Source organism: Bufo bufo, chromosome 4 (assembly GCF_905171765.1).
Source record: "Bufo bufo chromosome 4, aBufBuf1.1, whole genome shotgun sequence".
Lineage (NCBI taxonomy): Eukaryota > Metazoa > Chordata > Amphibia > Anura > Bufonidae > Bufo > Bufo bufo.
This window is the reverse complement of record NC_053392.1, coordinates 14,757,405-14,776,401: the sequence shown is the minus strand read 5'-3', so window position 1 is coordinate 14,776,401 and position 18,997 is coordinate 14,757,405. Positions and strand designations below refer to the sequence as shown.

The 18,997-nt window shown below is 48.3% G+C and overlaps 1 protein-coding gene across 3 annotated transcripts in view; it reads right to left on the bottom strand.

The window, feature by feature from the left end:
* Positions 1-18,665, bottom strand: part of NRBP1 (nuclear receptor binding protein 1) — a 41,239-nt gene extending 22,574 nt beyond the window's left edge. Inside the window, exons 1-6 of one of the 3 annotated variants that reach the window (XM_040426868.1) lie at positions 18,411-18,665; positions 3,955-4,184; positions 2,299-2,421; positions 771-872; positions 312-401; positions 183-223 (exon numbers count right to left, since the gene is read on the bottom strand). In XM_040426868.1, the coding sequence (XP_040282802.1) occupies positions 183-223; positions 312-401; positions 771-872; positions 2,299-2,421; positions 3,955-4,146 (548 nt within the window). In that variant the 5' untranslated portion in view covers positions 4,147-4,184; positions 18,411-18,665. The remainder of the gene's footprint in view (positions 1-182; positions 224-311; positions 402-770; positions 873-2,298; positions 2,422-3,954; positions 4,185-18,410) is intronic. The other 2 variants (XM_040426867.1, XM_040426866.1) reach the window with 2 other exon arrangements.
* Between the last annotated feature and the right edge of the window lie 332 nt (positions 18,666-18,997).

Below are 18,997 nucleotides of genomic sequence, written 5' to 3'. Positions count from 1 at the left end.
TGGCTGCTGGTACATCCAGCACTACGTGGACAGGTGTGGTCGTACTCCCTGGCAGGTTACAGTGGATCCTGTGATGTCATCCGATTATCTGGGGAACCTTCTAACCACGCGAGTTAGACGACACCTCGCAGACAATGAGCGGGACAATAAACTGCCACTACCACCACCATCATCCTCCTCACCTGAGCGCAGACAGGATCTGTGTGCACCATCTCTTCCAGGCCTGTGGACACAAGTACAAGTCATGAGTTGTGATGTGGAGGACAGTGAGGGTCACCACTCCACACGGCGCTGCGTGGCCTCCTCCTCACCTTCTCATTCATCGTCTTGTGGTTTTTCTTGGTCTTTTTCAGGAACTGCTTGAGGCTCCCGGACGACATGTACTCTGTGATGAAGATCACCTGCCGGGAAAAGTTGTCAGAAAACAGAATTGTCAGGATAGGACTGGAGAGGTCTGTAGCCATGGAGGGGTCCCTACAGCTCCAGCACCAGAAAGCGTTCTTGGATGGGACTCATTGTGACCAGGCTCCGGCCTAACCAAGGTCACTCAGGGGTGCATGCAATATGGAGGTGGCAAACAGATCTGCCAGTCAGGAGTAATCTGGATGACCACTCTAGTGAAGGCAGTAATGGCAAACACCACGATAATCAACCAGCCGTCCGAAGGGAGAACAAAGGGGCAACCAAACGCACAAGCGATGGAAGACGGGACTGTACACTGCAGACTGGGGGTAGGTGATCCCAGCCGAGATGTGATGTGGTGGACTCACCCTGGCTCTGTTCTCCTTCACGTCCGCCCAATACTTGTGAAACTTCACAATGTTCAGATGTTCCAACTGGATGAGGTTATCAAAGACGGCCTTCACCTTGTCCTGAGGGGAGAATCGGTCACTGGAGGATGCTTCAACCAAACAAGATCCCCACCCACCATCACTGAGGCCACCCTCTATAGCCAACTGCCCCTGAGGTGCTCACCCACTGTCGCTGAGGCCACCTGTTCAGAACAACCACCACTGAGACGGCCCCTGACTCCACAGGAGAAGCCTCCCCTGGCCCCTGACTCCACAGGAGAAGCCTCCCCTGGCCCCTGACTCCACAGGAGAAGCCTCCCCTGGCCCCTGACTCCACAGGAGAAGCCTCCCCTGGCCCCTGACTCCACAGGAGAAGCCTCCCCTGGCCCCTGACTCCACAGGAGAAGCCTCCCCTGGCCCCTGACTCCACAGGAGAAGCCTCCCCTGGCCCCTGACTCCACAGGAGAAGCCTCCCCTGGCCCCTGACTCCACAGGAGAAGCCTCCCCTGGCCCCTGACTCCACAGGAGAGGCCTCCCCTGGCCCCTGACTCCACAGGAGAGGCCTCCCCTGGCCCCTGACTCCACAGGAGAGGCCTCCCCTGGCCCCTGACTCCACAGGAGAGGCCTCCCCTGGCCCCTGACTCCACAGGAGAAGCCTCCCCTGGCCCCTGACTCCACAGGAGAAGCCTCCCCTGGCCCCTGACTCCACAGGAGAAGCCTCCCCTGGCCCCTGACTCCACAGGAGAAGCCTCCCCTGGCCCCTGACTCCACAGGAGAAGCCTCCCCTGGCCCCTGACTCCACAGGAGAAGCCTCCCCTGGCCCCTGACTCCACAGGAGAAGCCTCCCCTGGCCCCTGACTCCACAGGAGAAGCCTCCCCTGGCCCCTGACTCCACAGGAGAAGCCTCCCCTGGCCCCTGACTCCACAGGAGAAGCCTCCCCTGGCCCCTGACTCCACAGGAGAAGCCTCCCCTGGCCCCTGACTCCACAGGAGAAGCCTCCCCTGGCCCCTGACTCCACAGGAGAAGCCTCCCCTGGCCCCTGACTCCACAGGAGAAGCCTCCCCTGGCCCCTGACTCCACAGGAGAAGCCTCCCCTGGCCCCTGACTCCACAGGAGAAGCCTCCCCTGGCCCCTGACTCCACAGGAGAAGCCTCCCCTGGCCCCTGACTCCACAGGAGAAGCCTCCCCTGGCCCCTGACTCCACAGGAGAAGCCTCCCCTGGCCCCTGACTCCACAGGAGAAGCCTCCCCTGGCCCCTGACTCCACAGGAGAAGCCTCCCCTGGCCCCTGACTCCACAGGAGAAGCCTCCCCTGGCCCCTGGCTCCACAGGAGAAGCCTCCCCTGGCCCCTGACTCCACAGGAGAAGCCTCCCCTGGCCCCTGACTCCACAGGAGAAGCCTCCCCTGGCCCCTGACTCCATAGGCGATCCCCCCCACCCCTAGAGTGGATTGCCCTTGCCCCCACAGAGGACCTCTACCACCCACCCCCAGGGATCCACCACCTACCTCTTGCAGCTTGAAGTTTTTCCTCTCTGAGAACTGCACCTCGTTCCACACCACTTCCACCCCCTCCTCGGTGTCCATGGCGAGGTAGGCGCTGTCGATGCCGGGCACATTGCGCTGGTTTACCTGAGGGGAGAGCAGTGATGTCATCATTCAGGAGTCTACTATTAGGTCACTTTAAATGGAGGCCATTGCCATCTAGACACGATGGATTTCCCTTATATCTCTCCTCTCGGACACGACCGCCACTCTAACTATACATCTACATGACGTTGTCAGAGAGCACAACGTTCATGTCCACGTGTCAGCTGTTCACGTCAATGAGGCTGCAATACCAGACACAGCCATCAACAGGAGGGGCGCTGTATCTGCAGTTAAAGAAGTCTTCCTTCTAATCTCACACTGTGTGTTTGTCCGGGACTTTTACGTGACTGGGCCTGAGCAGCTGACAGCTGTAATACCAGACACAGCCACTGGCAACGGACGGTGCTGTGCCATGTAAACAATGCAGGGGCCGCAGCCACCTCCGAGGTTCCTTCAATTAGCTAATTGGTCGGGGAGAGCTGATCATCCAGATATGATAAAATATTAAGCTCCTGGACAACCCCTTTAAAGGGTTAAATCTCATTCAGAATCCTACAAGTCAGCGCCGTCTTGTCAGCGCCTGCACAGGGAAGACAATCCTGACAAAACACACAAGCAATGCAGGGAGGAGGCACAAGGCTCAGCCATACCCAGACCTCGACGGGATGAGGCCTACAGCACACAGACGTCCCCAGGAGCGAGAGGCGACCGCACCACAGAGAGGATATAAAACCGCGCATCGGGACGAGGAGGCAGACGGCCGCTGCTGAGTCAGGAGGCAATGGAGCCCTGCCAGCTCCACAGCTACCGCTCTGACCCAGCCGCACGTAAATAGAAACCAGCCACATGACACGAGCGGGAGAGGACCGCGGGGGGGCATCACGTATATAGAAACCAGTCACATGACACGAGCGGGAGAGGACCGCGGGGGGGGGCATCATGTAAATAGAAACCAGCCACATGACACGAGCGGGAGAGGACCGCGGGGGGGGGGGCATCACGTAAATAGAAACCAGCCACATGACACGAGCGGGAGAGGACCGGGGGGGGAAGGGTCACATAAAACCAGTCACATGATACGAGCGGAGGACCAGGGGGGTGTCATGTATATAAACCAGTCACATGATACGAGCGGAGGACCAGGGGGGTGTCACGTATATAAACCAGTCACATGATACGAGCGGAGGACCAGGGGGGTGTCACGTATATAAACCAGTCACATGATACGAGCGGAGGAAGGACCAGGGAGGGGGGGGTGTCACTTATATAAACCAGTCACATGATACGAGCGGAGGACCAGGGGGGTGTCACGTATATAAACCAGTCACATGATACGAGCGGAGGACCGGGGGGGGGGGGGGGGGGGGGGGGCGGTGTCACGTATATAAACCAGTCACATGACACGGGCTGGAGAGGACAAGGGGGTCACATATACATACAAGTCACTTGACAAAAATAAAGCAGTCACATGACACAAGCAAAGACCATGGTGTGTGTGGGAGGGGGGGGGGGGTCACATATATAAAACATCACTTCAAATGAATAATGATAATAGACATGCAGTGTCCACCTCACCTCTTCACGTCTTTTCTGCCAGCGACCACATGGCGACTCCTCAAGGATCTCAGACTCATCTTCGCTCTCTTCCTCCTCTTCTTCTTGGGCAGGCACAGAGGGTGCACTAACCGGGGGAGACATGGAGACAGCACTGTCCAATTTAGGGTCAGATCCTGTACTTGGGGCAACTTTATTCTCCCCTTCAGACATTGTCTTGGAGTTCAGTCAAAAGAGTAAGAAGGAAAGACCTAAAAAATAAACCAGGCATGTCCACCAGATGTAAGAAGATATGCAGTAAATACAATAAAAACAGTACAAGAATCAAGCAGGACTATAAGCAAGACTGGGAGAACTGCCCGAGAGAAAAACAGTATAAGGGCTGGAAAACTGGCGAAGAATAAGAAGAACAATATCAGAACTATGAGGACCAGAGAAATGACCAAGACTAAGAACATCACTATGAGGACCAGAGAAATGACCAAGACTAAGAACATCACTATGAGAACCAGAGGACTGCCCAAGACTAAGACGAGAACCAGAGGACTGCCCAAGACTAAGACGAGAACCAGAGGACTGCCCAAGACTAAGACGAGAACCAGAGGACTGCCCAAGACTAAGACGAGAACCAGAGGACTGCCCAAGACTAAGACGAGAACCAGAGGACTGCCCAAGACTAAGACGAGAACCAGAGGACTGCCCAAGACTAAGACGAGAACCAGAGGACTGCCCAAGACTAAGACGAGAACCAGAGGACTGCCCAAGACTAAGACGAGAACCAGAGGACTGCCCAAGACTAAGACGAGAACCAGAGGACTGCCCAAGACTAAGACGAGAACCAGAGGACTGCCCAAGACTAAGACGAGAACCAGAGGACTGCCCAAGACTAAGACGAGAACCAGAGGACTGCCCAAGACTAAGACGAGAACCAGAGGACTGCCCAAGACTAAGACGAGAACCAGAGGACTGCCCAAGACTAAGACGAGAACCAGAGGACTGCCCAAGACTAAGACGAGAACCAGAGGACTGCCCAAGACTAAGACGAGAACCAGAGGACTGCCCAAGACTAAGACGAGAACCAGAGGACTGCCCAAGACTAAGACGAGAACCAGAGGACTGCCCAAGACTAAGACGAGAACCAGAGGACTGCCCAAGACTAAGACGAGAACCAGAGGACTGCCCAAGACTAAGACGAGAACCAGAGGACTGCCCAAGACTAAGACGAGAACCAGAGGACTGCCCAAGACTAAGACGAGAACCAGAGGACTGCCCAAGACTAAGACGAGAACCAGAGGACTGCCCAAGACTAAGACGAGAACCAGAGGACTGCCCAAGACTAAGACGAGAACCAGAGGACTGCCCAAGACTAAGAAGATCAGCATGAGAACCTGACATCAATGTGCTGTCTGCATTTTTTGCAGCCCCATAGAAACTATTGGGTCCGCGTGCGATCCGCAAAAAATAAGGCCTTAGAACAACAGTATAAGAAATTCCAAGATTAAGAACATCAGACTAAGAACATGAGAAGTGACCAAGAAGAGGAACAACACTAAGCGTCAGTAGGAGAACCTGATATTTTCCCAAGACTAAGAATAACAGTATGTTGTTGTATAGGAAGGGGGGGGGGGGGCAGTATAGCATAGAGACCTATAGAAGAAGCAGTATACAGAATGTATAGGAGGGGGAGCTGCATAGTATACAAAGACCTATAGAAGGAGCAGTATACAGAGAATGTATAGGAGGGATTCAGCAGTTTAGTATAGAGGGGCCTATAGAAGGGGAGTATACAGAGAATATATAGAAGGGAGGTGCAGTATAGTATATAAGGACCTATGGAAGGAGCAGTATACATAATGTATAGGAGAGAGGACTATAGTGTACAAAGATCTATAGAAGGAACAGTATATAGAGAATGTATAGTAAGGAGGGCAGTATAGTATAGAAGGATTAGTATCTAGAGAATGTAGAGAAGGGAGGGTACTATAGTATATAGATAAAATAGAAGAAGTATATAGAGCATGTATAGGAGGGGGCAGTATAGTATATAAGGACCTATAGAAGAAGCATATAGAATGTACAGGGGGAGGGCAGTATAGTATAAGGACTTCTAGAAGAAGCAGCAGTATATATGATGTATAGGGAGGAGGGCAGTATAGTATATAAGGACCTATAGAAGGAGCAGTATATAGAGAATGTACAGGAGGTGGTAGTATAGTATATAGCAGTGGTACTCAACTGGCAAACCGGATGGAATGCGGGCCCCGGGTGCCGGCTCTCGGGGTGCCAGAGCCCAGAAGCAATGAGCGCTTCTGTCATTACAGATGGAAGCGCTGATTGCTGGAGCGCAGGGAGTCGGGTCCTGTCCCTCACCGCTCAGCTCCCCGCGCTCCTGTCCCTCACCGCTCAGCTCCCCGCGCTCCTGTCCCTCACCGCTCAGCTCCCCGCGCTCCTGTCCCTCACCGCTCAGCTCCCAGCGCTCCTGTCCCTCAGCTCCCCCCGCTCCTGTCCCTCACCGCTCAGCTCCCCGCGCTCCTGTCCCTCACCGCGCTCCTGTCCCTCACCGCTCAGCTCCCCGCGCTCCTGTCCCTCACCGTTTAGCTCCCCGCGCTCCTGTCCCTCACCGCTCAGCTCCCCGCGCTCCTGTCCCTCACCGCTCAGCTCTCCGCGCTCCTGCCCCTCACCGCTCAGCTCTCCGCGCTCCTGCTCCTCACCGCTCAGCTCTCCGCGCTCCTGTCCCTCACCGCTCAGCTCTCCGCGCTCCTGTCCCTCACCGCTCAGCTCTCCGCGCTCCTGTCCCTCACCGCTCCGCTCCCCGCGCTCCTTCCCTCCTTCAGGCCGGCGGTGCACAGAATGGTGAAGCAGGAAGACTTCCCCCGGCTCCACCATTCAGCCTGCAGGCACAGATCGCACAGTGCTGCAGGGGAGAGAGGACTGTGAGCTTCAGGAACGGGACAAGGGGAGTAGTTACTGTGTTTTTTTTTTTGTTTCTTTTTAACACAGAGGGAGCACAATGGGCATTTCTACTATGAGGGGGCACAGTGCACAGAGGGCATTACTACTATGAAGGGGGTACAACGGGTATTATTATTATGAAGGGAGCATAACTACTGTGAGAGGGCACAATGAAGGGATAAGTACTTTAAGGCGGCAGAATGTGGGCATAACTACTGTCAGAGGGCACACATCTGTACAAAACTACTGTGAAGGTTGTACAATGAGGGCAATACTACTGTGAGGGGATAAACATTTTTTAAGTATGGGGGTGGGGGGTGGATGGGGTGCCAGAGAAAGGACCCGCACCGGGTGCCAAACAACCTAGGCACGCCACTGCCTGCATGTCCTGAGGACACAGATCCAGCTGAATAGAATGGTGAGGCCGTGCGGCTCGTAGTCCAGTGCATGCAGGCGCCAGGTAATGACATCATCATGCCTGCTGCGCTCCGCCACAAACAGCAGAGCACAGAGTGGAGCGGCTCTGTTGGTCAGGGGAACATATGGCATATGGTAGGTGATACTACTACTGTGAGGGCAGAGCTACAGAACCCTGGGGGGCATAATCCTTTGAAGGAGGACATCTAAGGCCTCCTGCACACAAACTTGTGCGCCCCATGGCCGTGCTGTGGCCCGCAATGCACAAATACCGACAGCCGCAGCGGATCGCGGACCAATTCACTTTAATGGGTCCGCATTCCGACCATTAAGCAAAAAGTTAGAACATTTCCTATCTTTTTGCAGATCGGAAGAACTGGACGAAACCCCAGGAAGCACTCCGTAGAGCCTCCGTCCCGTGCTTCCATTCCACACCGTTCCACATCTCTGGATTAGCGAACCCATTGAAGTGAATGGGTCCGCATCCGTTATGCGGAACGCCCGCAGAAGGCCGCCCGTGTATTATGGATGGGGCACTAAAACACTAAAAGGGGCATAACTTTGTTTGGGGGCCATTTAAGGGATTCTAATTTATGAGGGGGGCATCACTGTGTTTGGGGGGGCCACCTAAAGGGGTATCACTATGTGTGGAGGCACTGGAGAGGGCAGCACTGTGGGGGCATAACTGTGGGTGGGGGACCATCTAAGGGGCATAACTAGATGGGGAGCTGGGCATAGCACTGTGAGGAGGACCACCAAAGGGTGCATAATTATTAGACGGGCATCAATGTTGGGGCCATCTAAAGGGGTACAATCTATGAGGGGGGCATCACAGTGTGTGTGGGGCAGTATAGTATATAGAATGTACAGGGGGAGGGGCAGTATAGTATATAGAATGTACAGGGGGAGGGGCAGTATAGTATATAGAATGTACAGGGGAGGGGCAGTATAGTATATAGAATGTACAGGAGGGGCAGTATAGTATATAGAATGTACAGGAGGAGCAGTATAGTATATAGAATGTACAGGAGGAGGGGCAGTACAGTATATAGAATGTACAGGGGAGGGGCAGTATAGTATATATAATGTACAGGGGGAGGAGCAGTATAGTATATAGAATGTACAGGAGGAGCAGTATAGTATATAGAATGTACAGGGGAGGAGCAGTATAGTATATAGAATGTACAGGAGGAGGAGCAGTATAGTATATAGAATGTACAGGAGGAGGAGCAGTACAGTATATAGAATGTACAGGGGGAGGAGCAGTACAGTATATAGAATGTACAGGAGGAGGAGCAGTATAGTATATAGAATGTACAGGAGGAGGGGCAGTATAGTATATAGAATGTACAGGAGGAGGGGCAGTATAGTATATATAATGTACAGGGGGAGGGGCAGTATAGTATATAGAATGTACAGGAGGGGCAGTATAGTATATAGAATGTACAGGAGGGGCAGTATAGTATATAGAATGTACAGGAGGAGGGGCAGTATAGTATATATAATGTACAGGGGGAGGGGCAGTATAGTATATAGAATGTACAGGGGGAGGGGCAGTATAGTATATAGAATGTACAGGGGGAGGGGCAGTATAGTATATAGAATGTACAGAGGGAGGGGCAGTATAGTATATAGAATGTACAGGGGGAGGGGCAGTATAGTATATAGAATGTACAGGAGGAGCAGTATAGTATATAGAATGTACAGGAGGGGCAGTATAGTATATAGAATGTACAGGAGGAGCAGTACAGTATATAGAATGTACAGGAGGGGCAGTACAGTATATAGAATGTACAGGAGGGGCAGTATAGTATATAGAATGTACAGGAGGAGCAGTACAGTATATAGAATGTACAGGGGGAGGGGCAGTACAGTATATAGAATGTACAGGGGAGGGGCAGTACAGTATATGGAATGTACAGGGGGAGGGGCAGTATAGTATATAGAATGTACAGGGGGAGGGGCAGTATAGTATATAGAATGTACAGGGGGAGGGGCAGTATAGTATATAGAATGTACAGGAGGGGCAGTATAGTATATAGAATGTACAGGGGGAGCAGTATAGTATATAGAATGTACAGGAGGGGCAGTATAGTATATAGAATGTACAGGAGGAGGGGCAGTATAGTATATAGAATGTACAGGAGGAGGAGCAGTATAGTATATAGAATGTACAGGAGGAGGAGCAGTATAGTATATAGAATGTACAGGGGGAGGGGCAGTATAGTATATAGAATGTACAGGGGGAGGGGCAGTATAGTATATAGAATGTACAGGGGGAGGGGCAGTACAGTATATAGAATGTACAGGAGGAGGAGCAGTACAGTATATATAATGTACAGGAGGAGGAGCAGTACAGTATATAGAATGTACAGGAGGGGCAGTATAGTATATAGAATGTACAGGGGGAGGGGCAGTATAGTATATAGAATGTACAGGGGGAGGGGCAGTATAGTATATAGAATGTACAGGAGGAGCAGTATAGTATATAGAATGTACAGGGGAGGGGCAGTATAGTATATAGAATGTACAGGAGGGGCAGTATAGTATATAGAATGTACAGGAGGAGGGGCAGTATAGTATATAGAATGTACAGGGGAGGGGCAGTATAGTATATAGAATGTACAGGGGGAGGGGCAGTATAGTATATAGAATGTACAGGGGAGGGGCAGTACAGTATATAGAATGTACAGGAGGAGGAGCAGTACAGTATATATAATGTACAGGAGGAGGAGCAGTACAGTATATAGAATGTACAGGAGGGGCAGTATAGTATATAGAATGTACAGGGGGGGGGCAGTATAGTATATAGAATGTACAGGGGGAGGGGCAGTATAGTATATAGAATGTACAGGAGGAGCAGTATAGTATATAGAATGTACAGGGGAGGAGCAGTATAGTATATAGAATGTACAGGGGGAGGGGCAGTATAGTATATAGAATGTACAGGAGGAGGGGCAGTATAGTATATAGAATGTACAGGGGGAGGGGCAGTATAGTATATAGAATGTACAGGGGAGGGGCAGTATAGTATATAGAATGTACAGGGGAGGAGCAGTACAGTATATAGAATGTACAGGAGGGGCAGTATAGTATATAGAATGAACAGGGGAGGGGCAGTATAGTATATAGAATGTACAGGGGGAGGAGCAGTATAGTATATAGAATGTACAGGAGGAGGAGCAGTATAGTATATAGAATGTACAGGGGGAGGAGCAGTATAGTATATAGAATGTACAGGAGGAGGAGCAGTATAGTATATAGAATGTACAGGAGGAGCAGTATAGTATATAGAATGTACAGGAGGAGGGGCAGTATAGTATATAGAATGTACAGGGGGAGGGGCAGTATAGTATATAGAATGTACAGGAGGAGGGGCAGTATAGTATATAGAATGTACAGGGGAGGGGCAGTATAGTATATAGAATGTACAGGGGGAGGGGCAGTATAGTATATAGAATGTACAGGGGGAGGGGCAGTATAGTATATAGAATGTACAGGGGGAGGGGCAGTATAGTATATAGAATGTACAGGAGGAGGGGCAGTATAGTATATAGAATGTACAGGGGGAGGGGCAGTATAGTATATAGAATGTACAGGGGAGGGGCAGTATAGTATATAGAATGTACAGGAGGGGCAGTATAGTATATAGAATGTACAGGAGGAGGGGCAGTATAGTATATAGAATGTACAGGAGGGGCAGTATAGTATATAGAATGTACAGGGGGAGGGGCAGTATAGTATATAGAATGTACAGGGGAGGGGCAGTATAGTATATAGAATGTACAGGGGAGGGGCAGTATAGTATATAGAATGTACAGGGGGAGGAGCAGTATAGTATATAGAATGTACAGGGGGAGGGGCAGTATAGTATATAGAATGTACAGGAGGAGGGGCAGTATAGTATATAGAATGTACAGGGGGAGGGGCAGTATAGTATATAGAATGTACAGGAGGAGGGGCAGTATAGTATATAGAATGTACAGGGGAGGAGCAGTATAGTATATAGAATGTACAGGAGGAGGGGCAGTATAGTATATAGAATGTACAGGAGGAGGGGCAGTATAGTATATAGAATGTACAGGAGGAGGGGCAGTATAGTATATAGAATGTACAGGGGGAGGGGCAGTATAGTATATAGAATGTACAGGAGGGGCAGTATAGTATATAGAATGTACAGGAGGAGGAGCAGTATAGTATATAGAATGTACAGGGGGAGGAGCAGTATAGTATATAGAATGTACAGGGGGAGGAGTAGTATAGTATATAGAATGTACAGGGGAGGAGCAGTATAGTATATAGAATGTACAGGAGGAGGAGCAGTATAGTATATAGAATGTACAGGGGGAGGAGCAGTATAGTATATAGAATGTACAGGGGGAGGAGCAGTATAGTATATAGAATGTACAGGAGGAGGGGCAGTATAGTATATAGAATGTACAGGAGGAGGGGCAGTATAGTATATAGAATGTACAGGGGGAGGGGCAGTATAGTATATAGAATGTACAGGAGGAGGGGCAGTATAGTATATAGAATGTACAGGGGGAGGAGCAGTATAGTATATAGAATGTACAGGAGGGGCAGTATAGTATATAGAATGTACAGGGGGAGGGGCAGTATAGTATATAGAATGTACAGGGGAGGGGCAGTATAGTATATAGAATGTACAGGGGGAGGGGCAGTATAGTATATAGAATGTACAGGGGGAGGGGCAGTATAGTATATAGAATGTACAGGGGGAGGAGCAGTATAGTATATAGAATGTACAGGAGGGGCAGTATAGTATATAGAATGTACAGGGGGAGGGGCAGTATAGTATATAGAATGTACAGGGGGAGGAGCAGTATAGTATATAGAATGTACAGGGGAGGGGCAGTATAGTATATAGAAACAGGGGGAGGGGCAGTATAGTATATAGAATGTACAGGGGGAGCAGTATAGTATATAGAATGTACAGGAGGAGGGGCAGTATAGTATATAGAATGTACAGGAGGGGCAGTATAGTATATAGAATGTACAGGGGGAGGGGCAGTATAGTATATAGAATGTACAGGGGGAGGAGCAGTATAGTATATAGAATGTACAGGAGGAGGAGCAGTATAGTATATAGAATGTACAGGAGGAGGAGCAGTATAGTATATAGAATGTACAGGGGGAGGGGCAGTATAGTATATAGAATGTACAGGAGGAGGAGCAGTATAGTATATAGAATGTACAGGAGGAGGGGCAGTATAGTATATAGAATGTACAGGGGGAGGGGCAGTATAGTATATAGAATGTACAGGAGGAGGGGCAGTATAGTATATAGAATGTACAGGGGGAGGAGCAGTATAGTATATAGAATGTACAGGGGGAGGGGCAGTATAGTATATAGAATGTACAGGGGGAGGGGCAGTATAGTATATAGAATGTACAGGAGGAGGGGCAGTATAGTATATAGAATGTACAGGGGGAGGGGTAGTATAGTATATAGAATGTACAGGAGGGGCAGTACAGTATATAGAATGTACAGGAGGAGGAGCAGTATAGTATATAGAATGTACAGGAGGAGGGGCAGTATAGTATATAGAATGTACAGGGGGAGGAGCAGTATAGTATATAGAATGTACAGGGGGAGGAGCAGTATAGTATATAGAATGTACAGGAGGAGCAGTATAGTATATATAATGTACAGGAGGAGGGGCAGTATAGTATATAGAATGTACAGGGGGAGGAGCAGTATAGTATATAGAATGTACAGGAGGAGGGGCAGTATAGTATATAGAATGTACAGGAGGAGGAGCAGTATAGTATATATAATGTACAGGAGGAGGGGCAGTATAGTATATAGAATGTACAGGGGGAGGAGCAGTACAGTATATAGAATGTACAGGAGGAGGGGCAGTATAGTATATAGAATGTACAGGAGGAGGGGCAGTATAGTATATAGAATGTACAGGAGGAGGAGCAGTATAGTATATATAATGTACAGGGGGAGGAGCAGTATAGTATATAGAATGTACAGGAGGAGGGGCAGTATAGTATATAGAATGTACAGGGGGAGGGGCAGTATAGTATATAGAATGTACAGGGGGAGGGGCAGTATAGTATATAGAATGTACAGGAGGAGGGGCAGTATAGTATATAGAATGTACAGGGGGAGGGGCAGTATAGTATATAGAATGTACAGGGGAGGGGCAGTATAGTATATAGAATGTACAGGGGGAGGGGCAGTATAGTATATAGAATGTACAGGGGGAGGGGCAGTATAGTATATAGAATGTACAGGGGGAGGAGCAGTATAGTATATAGAATGTACAGGAGGGGCAGTATAGTATATAGAATGTACAGGAGGAGGAGCAGTATAGTATATAGAATGTACAGGAGGAGGAGCAGTATAGTATATAGAATGTACAGGAGGAGGGGCAGTATAGTATATAGAATGTACAGGAGGAGGGGCAGTATAGTATATAGAATGTACAGGAGGAGGAGCAGTATAGTATATAGAATGTACAGGGGGAGGGGCAGTATAGTATATAGAATGTACAGGGGGAGGAGCAGTATAGTATATAGAATGTACAGGAGGGGCAGTATAGTATATAGAATGTACAGGGGGAGGGGCAGTATAGTATATAGAATGTACAGGGGAGGGGCAGTATAGTATATAGAATGTACAGGGGGAGGGGCAGTATAGTATATAGAATGTACAGGAGGAGGGGCAGTATAGTATATAGAATGTACAGGGGGAGGAGCAGTATAGTATATAGAATGTACAGGGGAGGGGCAGTATAGTATATAGAATGTACAGGGGGAGGGGCAGTATAGTATATAGAATGTACAGGAGGAGCAGTATAGTATATAGAATGTACAGGAGGAGCAGTATAGTATATAGAATGTACAGGAGGAGGAGCAGTATAGTATATAGAATGTACAGGAGGAGCAGTATAGTATATAGAATGTACAGGAGGAGGAGCAGTATAGTATATAGAATGTACAGGGGGAGGGGCAGTATAGTATATAGAATGTACAGGGGGAGGGGCAGTATAGTATATAGAATGTACAGGAGGGGCAGTATAGTATATAGAATGTACAGGGGGAGGGGCAGTATAGTATATAGAATGTACAGGGGGAGGGGCAGTATAGTATATAGAATGTACAGGGGAGGAGCAGTATAGTATATAGAATGTACAGGAGGAGGAGCAGTATAGTATATAGAATGTACAGGAGGGGCAGTATAGTATATATAATGTACAGGAGGAGGAGCAGTATAGTATATAGAATGTACAGGAGGAGGAGCAGTATAGTATATAGAATGTACAGGGGGAGGAGCAGTATAGTATATAGAATGTACAGGGGGAGGAGCAGTATAGTATATAGAATGTACAGGAGGAGGGGCAGTATAGTATATAGAATGTACAGGAGGAGGGGCAGTATAGTATATAGAATGTACAGGGGGAGGGGCAGTATAGTATATAGAATGTACAGGAGGAGGGGCAGTATAGTATATAGAATGTACAGGGGGAGGAGCAGTATAGTATATAGAATGTACAGGAGGGGCAGTATAGTATATAGAATGTACAGGGGGAGGGGCAGTATAGTATATAGAATGTACAGGGGAGGGGCAGTATAGTATATAGAATGTACAGGGGGAGGGGCAGTATAGTATATAGAATGTACAGGGGGAGGGGCAGTATAGTATATAGAATGTACAGGGGGAGGAGCAGTATAGTATATAGAATGTACAGGAGGGGCAGTATAGTATATAGAATGTACAGGGGGAGGGGCAGTATAGTATATAGAATGTACAGGGGGAGGAGCAGTATAGTATATAGAATGTACAGGGGAGGGGCAGTATAGTATATAGAAACAGGGGGAGGGGCAGTATAGTATATAGAATGTACAGGGGGAGCAGTATAGTATATAGAATGTACAGGAGGAGGGGCAGTATAGTATATAGAATGTACAGGAGGGGCAGTATAGTATATAGAATGTACAGGGGGAGGGGCAGTATAGTATATAGAATGTACAGGGGGAGGAGCAGTATAGTATATAGAATGTACAGGAGGAGGAGCAGTATAGTATATAGAATGTACAGGAGGAGGAGCAGTATAGTATATAGAATGTACAGGGGGAGGGGCAGTATAGTATATAGAATGTACAGGAGGAGGAGCAGTATAGTATATAGAATGTACAGGGGGAGGGGCAGTATAGTATATAGAATGTACAGGAGGAGGAGCAGTATAGTATATAGAATGTACAGGAGGAGGGGCAGTATAGTATATAGAATGTACAGGGGGAGGGGCAGTATAGTATATAGAATGTACAGGAGGAGGGGCAGTATAGTATATAGAATGTACAGGGGGAGGAGCAGTATAGTATATAGAATGTACAGGGGGAGGGGCAGTATAGTATATAGAATGTACAGGGGGAGGGGCAGTATAGTATATAGAATGTACAGGAGGAGGGGCAGTATAGTATATAGAATGTACAGGGGGAGGGGTAGTATAGTATATAGAATGTACAGGAGGGGCAGTACAGTATATAGAATGTACAGGAGGAGGAGCAGTATAGTATATAGAATGTACAGGAGGAGGGGCAGTATAGTATATAGAATGTACAGGGGGAGGAGCAGTATAGTATATAGAATGTACAGGGGGAGGAGCAGTATAGTATATAGAATGTACAGGAGGAGCAGTATAGTATATATAATGTACAGGAGGAGGGGCAGTATAGTATATAGAATGTACAGGGGGAGGAGCAGTACAGTATATAGAATGTACAGGAGGAGGGGCAGTATAGTATATAGAATGTACAGGAGGAGGGGCAGTATAGTATATAGAATGTACAGGAGGAGGAGCAGTATAGTATATATAATGTACAGGGGGAGGAGCAGTATAGTATATAGAATGTACAGGAGGAGGGGCAGTATAGTATATAGAATGTACAGGGGGAGGGGCAGTATAGTATATAGAATGTACAGGGGAGGGGCAGTATAGTATATAGAATGTACAGGAGGAGGGGCAGTATAGTATATAGAATGTACAGGGGGAGGGGCAGTATAGTATATAGAATGTACAGGGGAGGGGCAGTATAGTATATAGAATGTACAGGGGGAGGGGCAGTATAGTATATAGAATGTACAGGGGGAGGGGCAGTATAGTATATAGAATGTACAGGGGGAGGAGCAGTATAGTATATAGAATGTACAGGAGGGGCAGTATAGTATATAGAATGTACAGGAGGAGGAGCAGTATAGTATATAGAATGTACAGTAGGAGGAGCAGTATAGTATATAGAATGTACAGGAGGAGGGGCAGTATAGTATATAGAATGTACAGGAGGAGGGGCAGTATAGTATATAGAATGTACAGGGGGAGGGGCAGTATAGTATATAGAATGTACAGGGGGAGGAGCAGTATAGTATATAGAATGTACAGGAGGGGCAGTATAGTATATAGAATGTACAGGGGGAGGGGCAGTATAGTATATAGAATGTACAGGGGAGGGGCAGTATAGTATATAGAATGTACAGGGGGAGGGGCAGTATAGTATATAGAATGTACAGGAGGAGGGGCAGTATAGTATATAGAATGTACAGGGGGAGGAGCAGTATAGTATATAGAATGTACAGGGGAGGGGCAGTATAGTATATAGAATGTACAGGGGGAGGGGCAGTATAGTATATAGAATGTACAGGAGGAGCAGTATAGTATATAGAATGTACAGGAGGAGCAGTATAGTATATAGAATGTACAGGAGGAGGAGCAGTATAGTATATAGAATGTACAGGAGGAGCAGTATAGTATATAGAATGTACAGGAGGAGGAGCAGTATAGTATATAGAATGTACAGGGGGAGGGGCAGTATAGTATATAGAATGTACAGGGGGAGGGGCAGTATAGTATATAGAATGTACAGGAGGGGCAGTATAGTATATAGAATGTACAGGGGGAGGGGCAGTATAGTATATAGAATGTACAGGGGGAGGGGCAGTATAGTATATAGAATGTACAGGGGAGGAGCAGTATAGTATATAGAATGTACAGGAGGAGGAGCAGTATAGTATATAGAATGTACAGGAGGGGCAGTATAGTATATAGAATGTACAGGAGGAGGAGCAGTATAGTATATAGAATGTACAGGAGGAGGAGCAGTATAGTATATAGAATGTACAGGAGGAGGAGCAGTATAGTATATAGAATGTACAGGAGGAGGAGCAGTATAGTATATAGAATGTACAGGAGGAGCAGTATAGTATATAGAATGTACAGGGGGAGGAGTAGTATAGTATATAGAATGTACAGGAGGGGCAGTATAGTATATAGAATGTACAGGGGGAGGGGCAGTATAGTATATAGAATGTACAGGGGGAGGGGCAGTATAGTATATAGAATGTACAGGGGGAGCAGTATAGTATATAGAATGTACAGGGGGAGGAGTAGTATAGTATATAGAATATACAGGGGGAGGGGCAGTATAGTATATAGAATGTACAGGAGGGGCAGTATAGTATATAGAATGTACAGGGGGAGGGGCAGTATAGTATATAGAATGTACAGGGGGAGGGGCAGTATAGTATATAGAATGTACAGGGGAGGGGCAGTATAGTATATAGAATGTACAGGGGAGGGGCAGTATAGTATATAGAATGTACAGGGGAGGGGCAGTATAGTATATAGAATGTACAGGGGGAGCAGTATAGTATATAGAATGTACAGGAGGAGGAGCAGTATAGTATATAGAATGTACAGGAGGAGGAGCAGTATAGTATATAGAATGTACAGGGGGAGGAGCAGTATAGTATATAGAATGTACAGGAGGAGCAGTACAGTATATAGAATGTACAGGGGGAGGGGCAGTATAGTATATAGAATGTACAGGGGGAGGGGCAGTATAGTATATAGAATGTACAGGGGGAGCAGTATAGTATATAGAATGTACAGGGGGAGGGGCAGTATAGTATATAGAATGTACAGGGGGAGGGGCAGTATAGTATATAGAATGTACAGGGGAGGGGCAGTATAGTATATAGAATGTACAGGGGAGGGGCAGTATAGTATATAGAATGTACAGGGGGAGGGGCAGTACAGTATATAAGGACCTATAGGAGAAGTAATAGTTATAAGTATAATGTACTGCGGGGGGCGCTGATGACGTCAGTTACCGGCGGGTGTCGGAGGTGTCGGAGGTTTCGGGGTCCCCGATGGACGGAGACGATCTGCGTCAGCTGAGTTCTTAGCACCGTTTGGTGACGTCAGACGCACGGAAGTGTCACGTACAGGACCCGGCTGAAGTGGGCGGGGCTGGAGGGTGTGGGCACGTTCTTCCATCACGTACGTCCACATGTAGCGTAGATGACCTCATAGGTCTACGGCTTCCGAGAGAGGACAATCTTCTCTGCTTTGTGCATTGGAGGGGGAGGGGTGCGGATGTGAGCGCAGTTCCGGTATTTACCGGCTACGGGTACACCTCTCCCGAGGCTCAGTCAGTGCTGACTCCGACCACGACGGTTATAGACTTGTTCAGACCGGCACAGTCGCGGTAGTGCGGTTTTCAGTCCTAAACAATGGGCGGCAGTTTTGGAATCTGCTTCAATTTTGTTTGAGAAAAAAAATGGAGGGTGGGGAACGGAGGGGGAGGGGGGGACAGAGGGGGGGGGGGGGGGGGAGGGGGGGACAGAGGGGGGGGGGGGGAGGGGGGGACAGAGGGGGGGGAA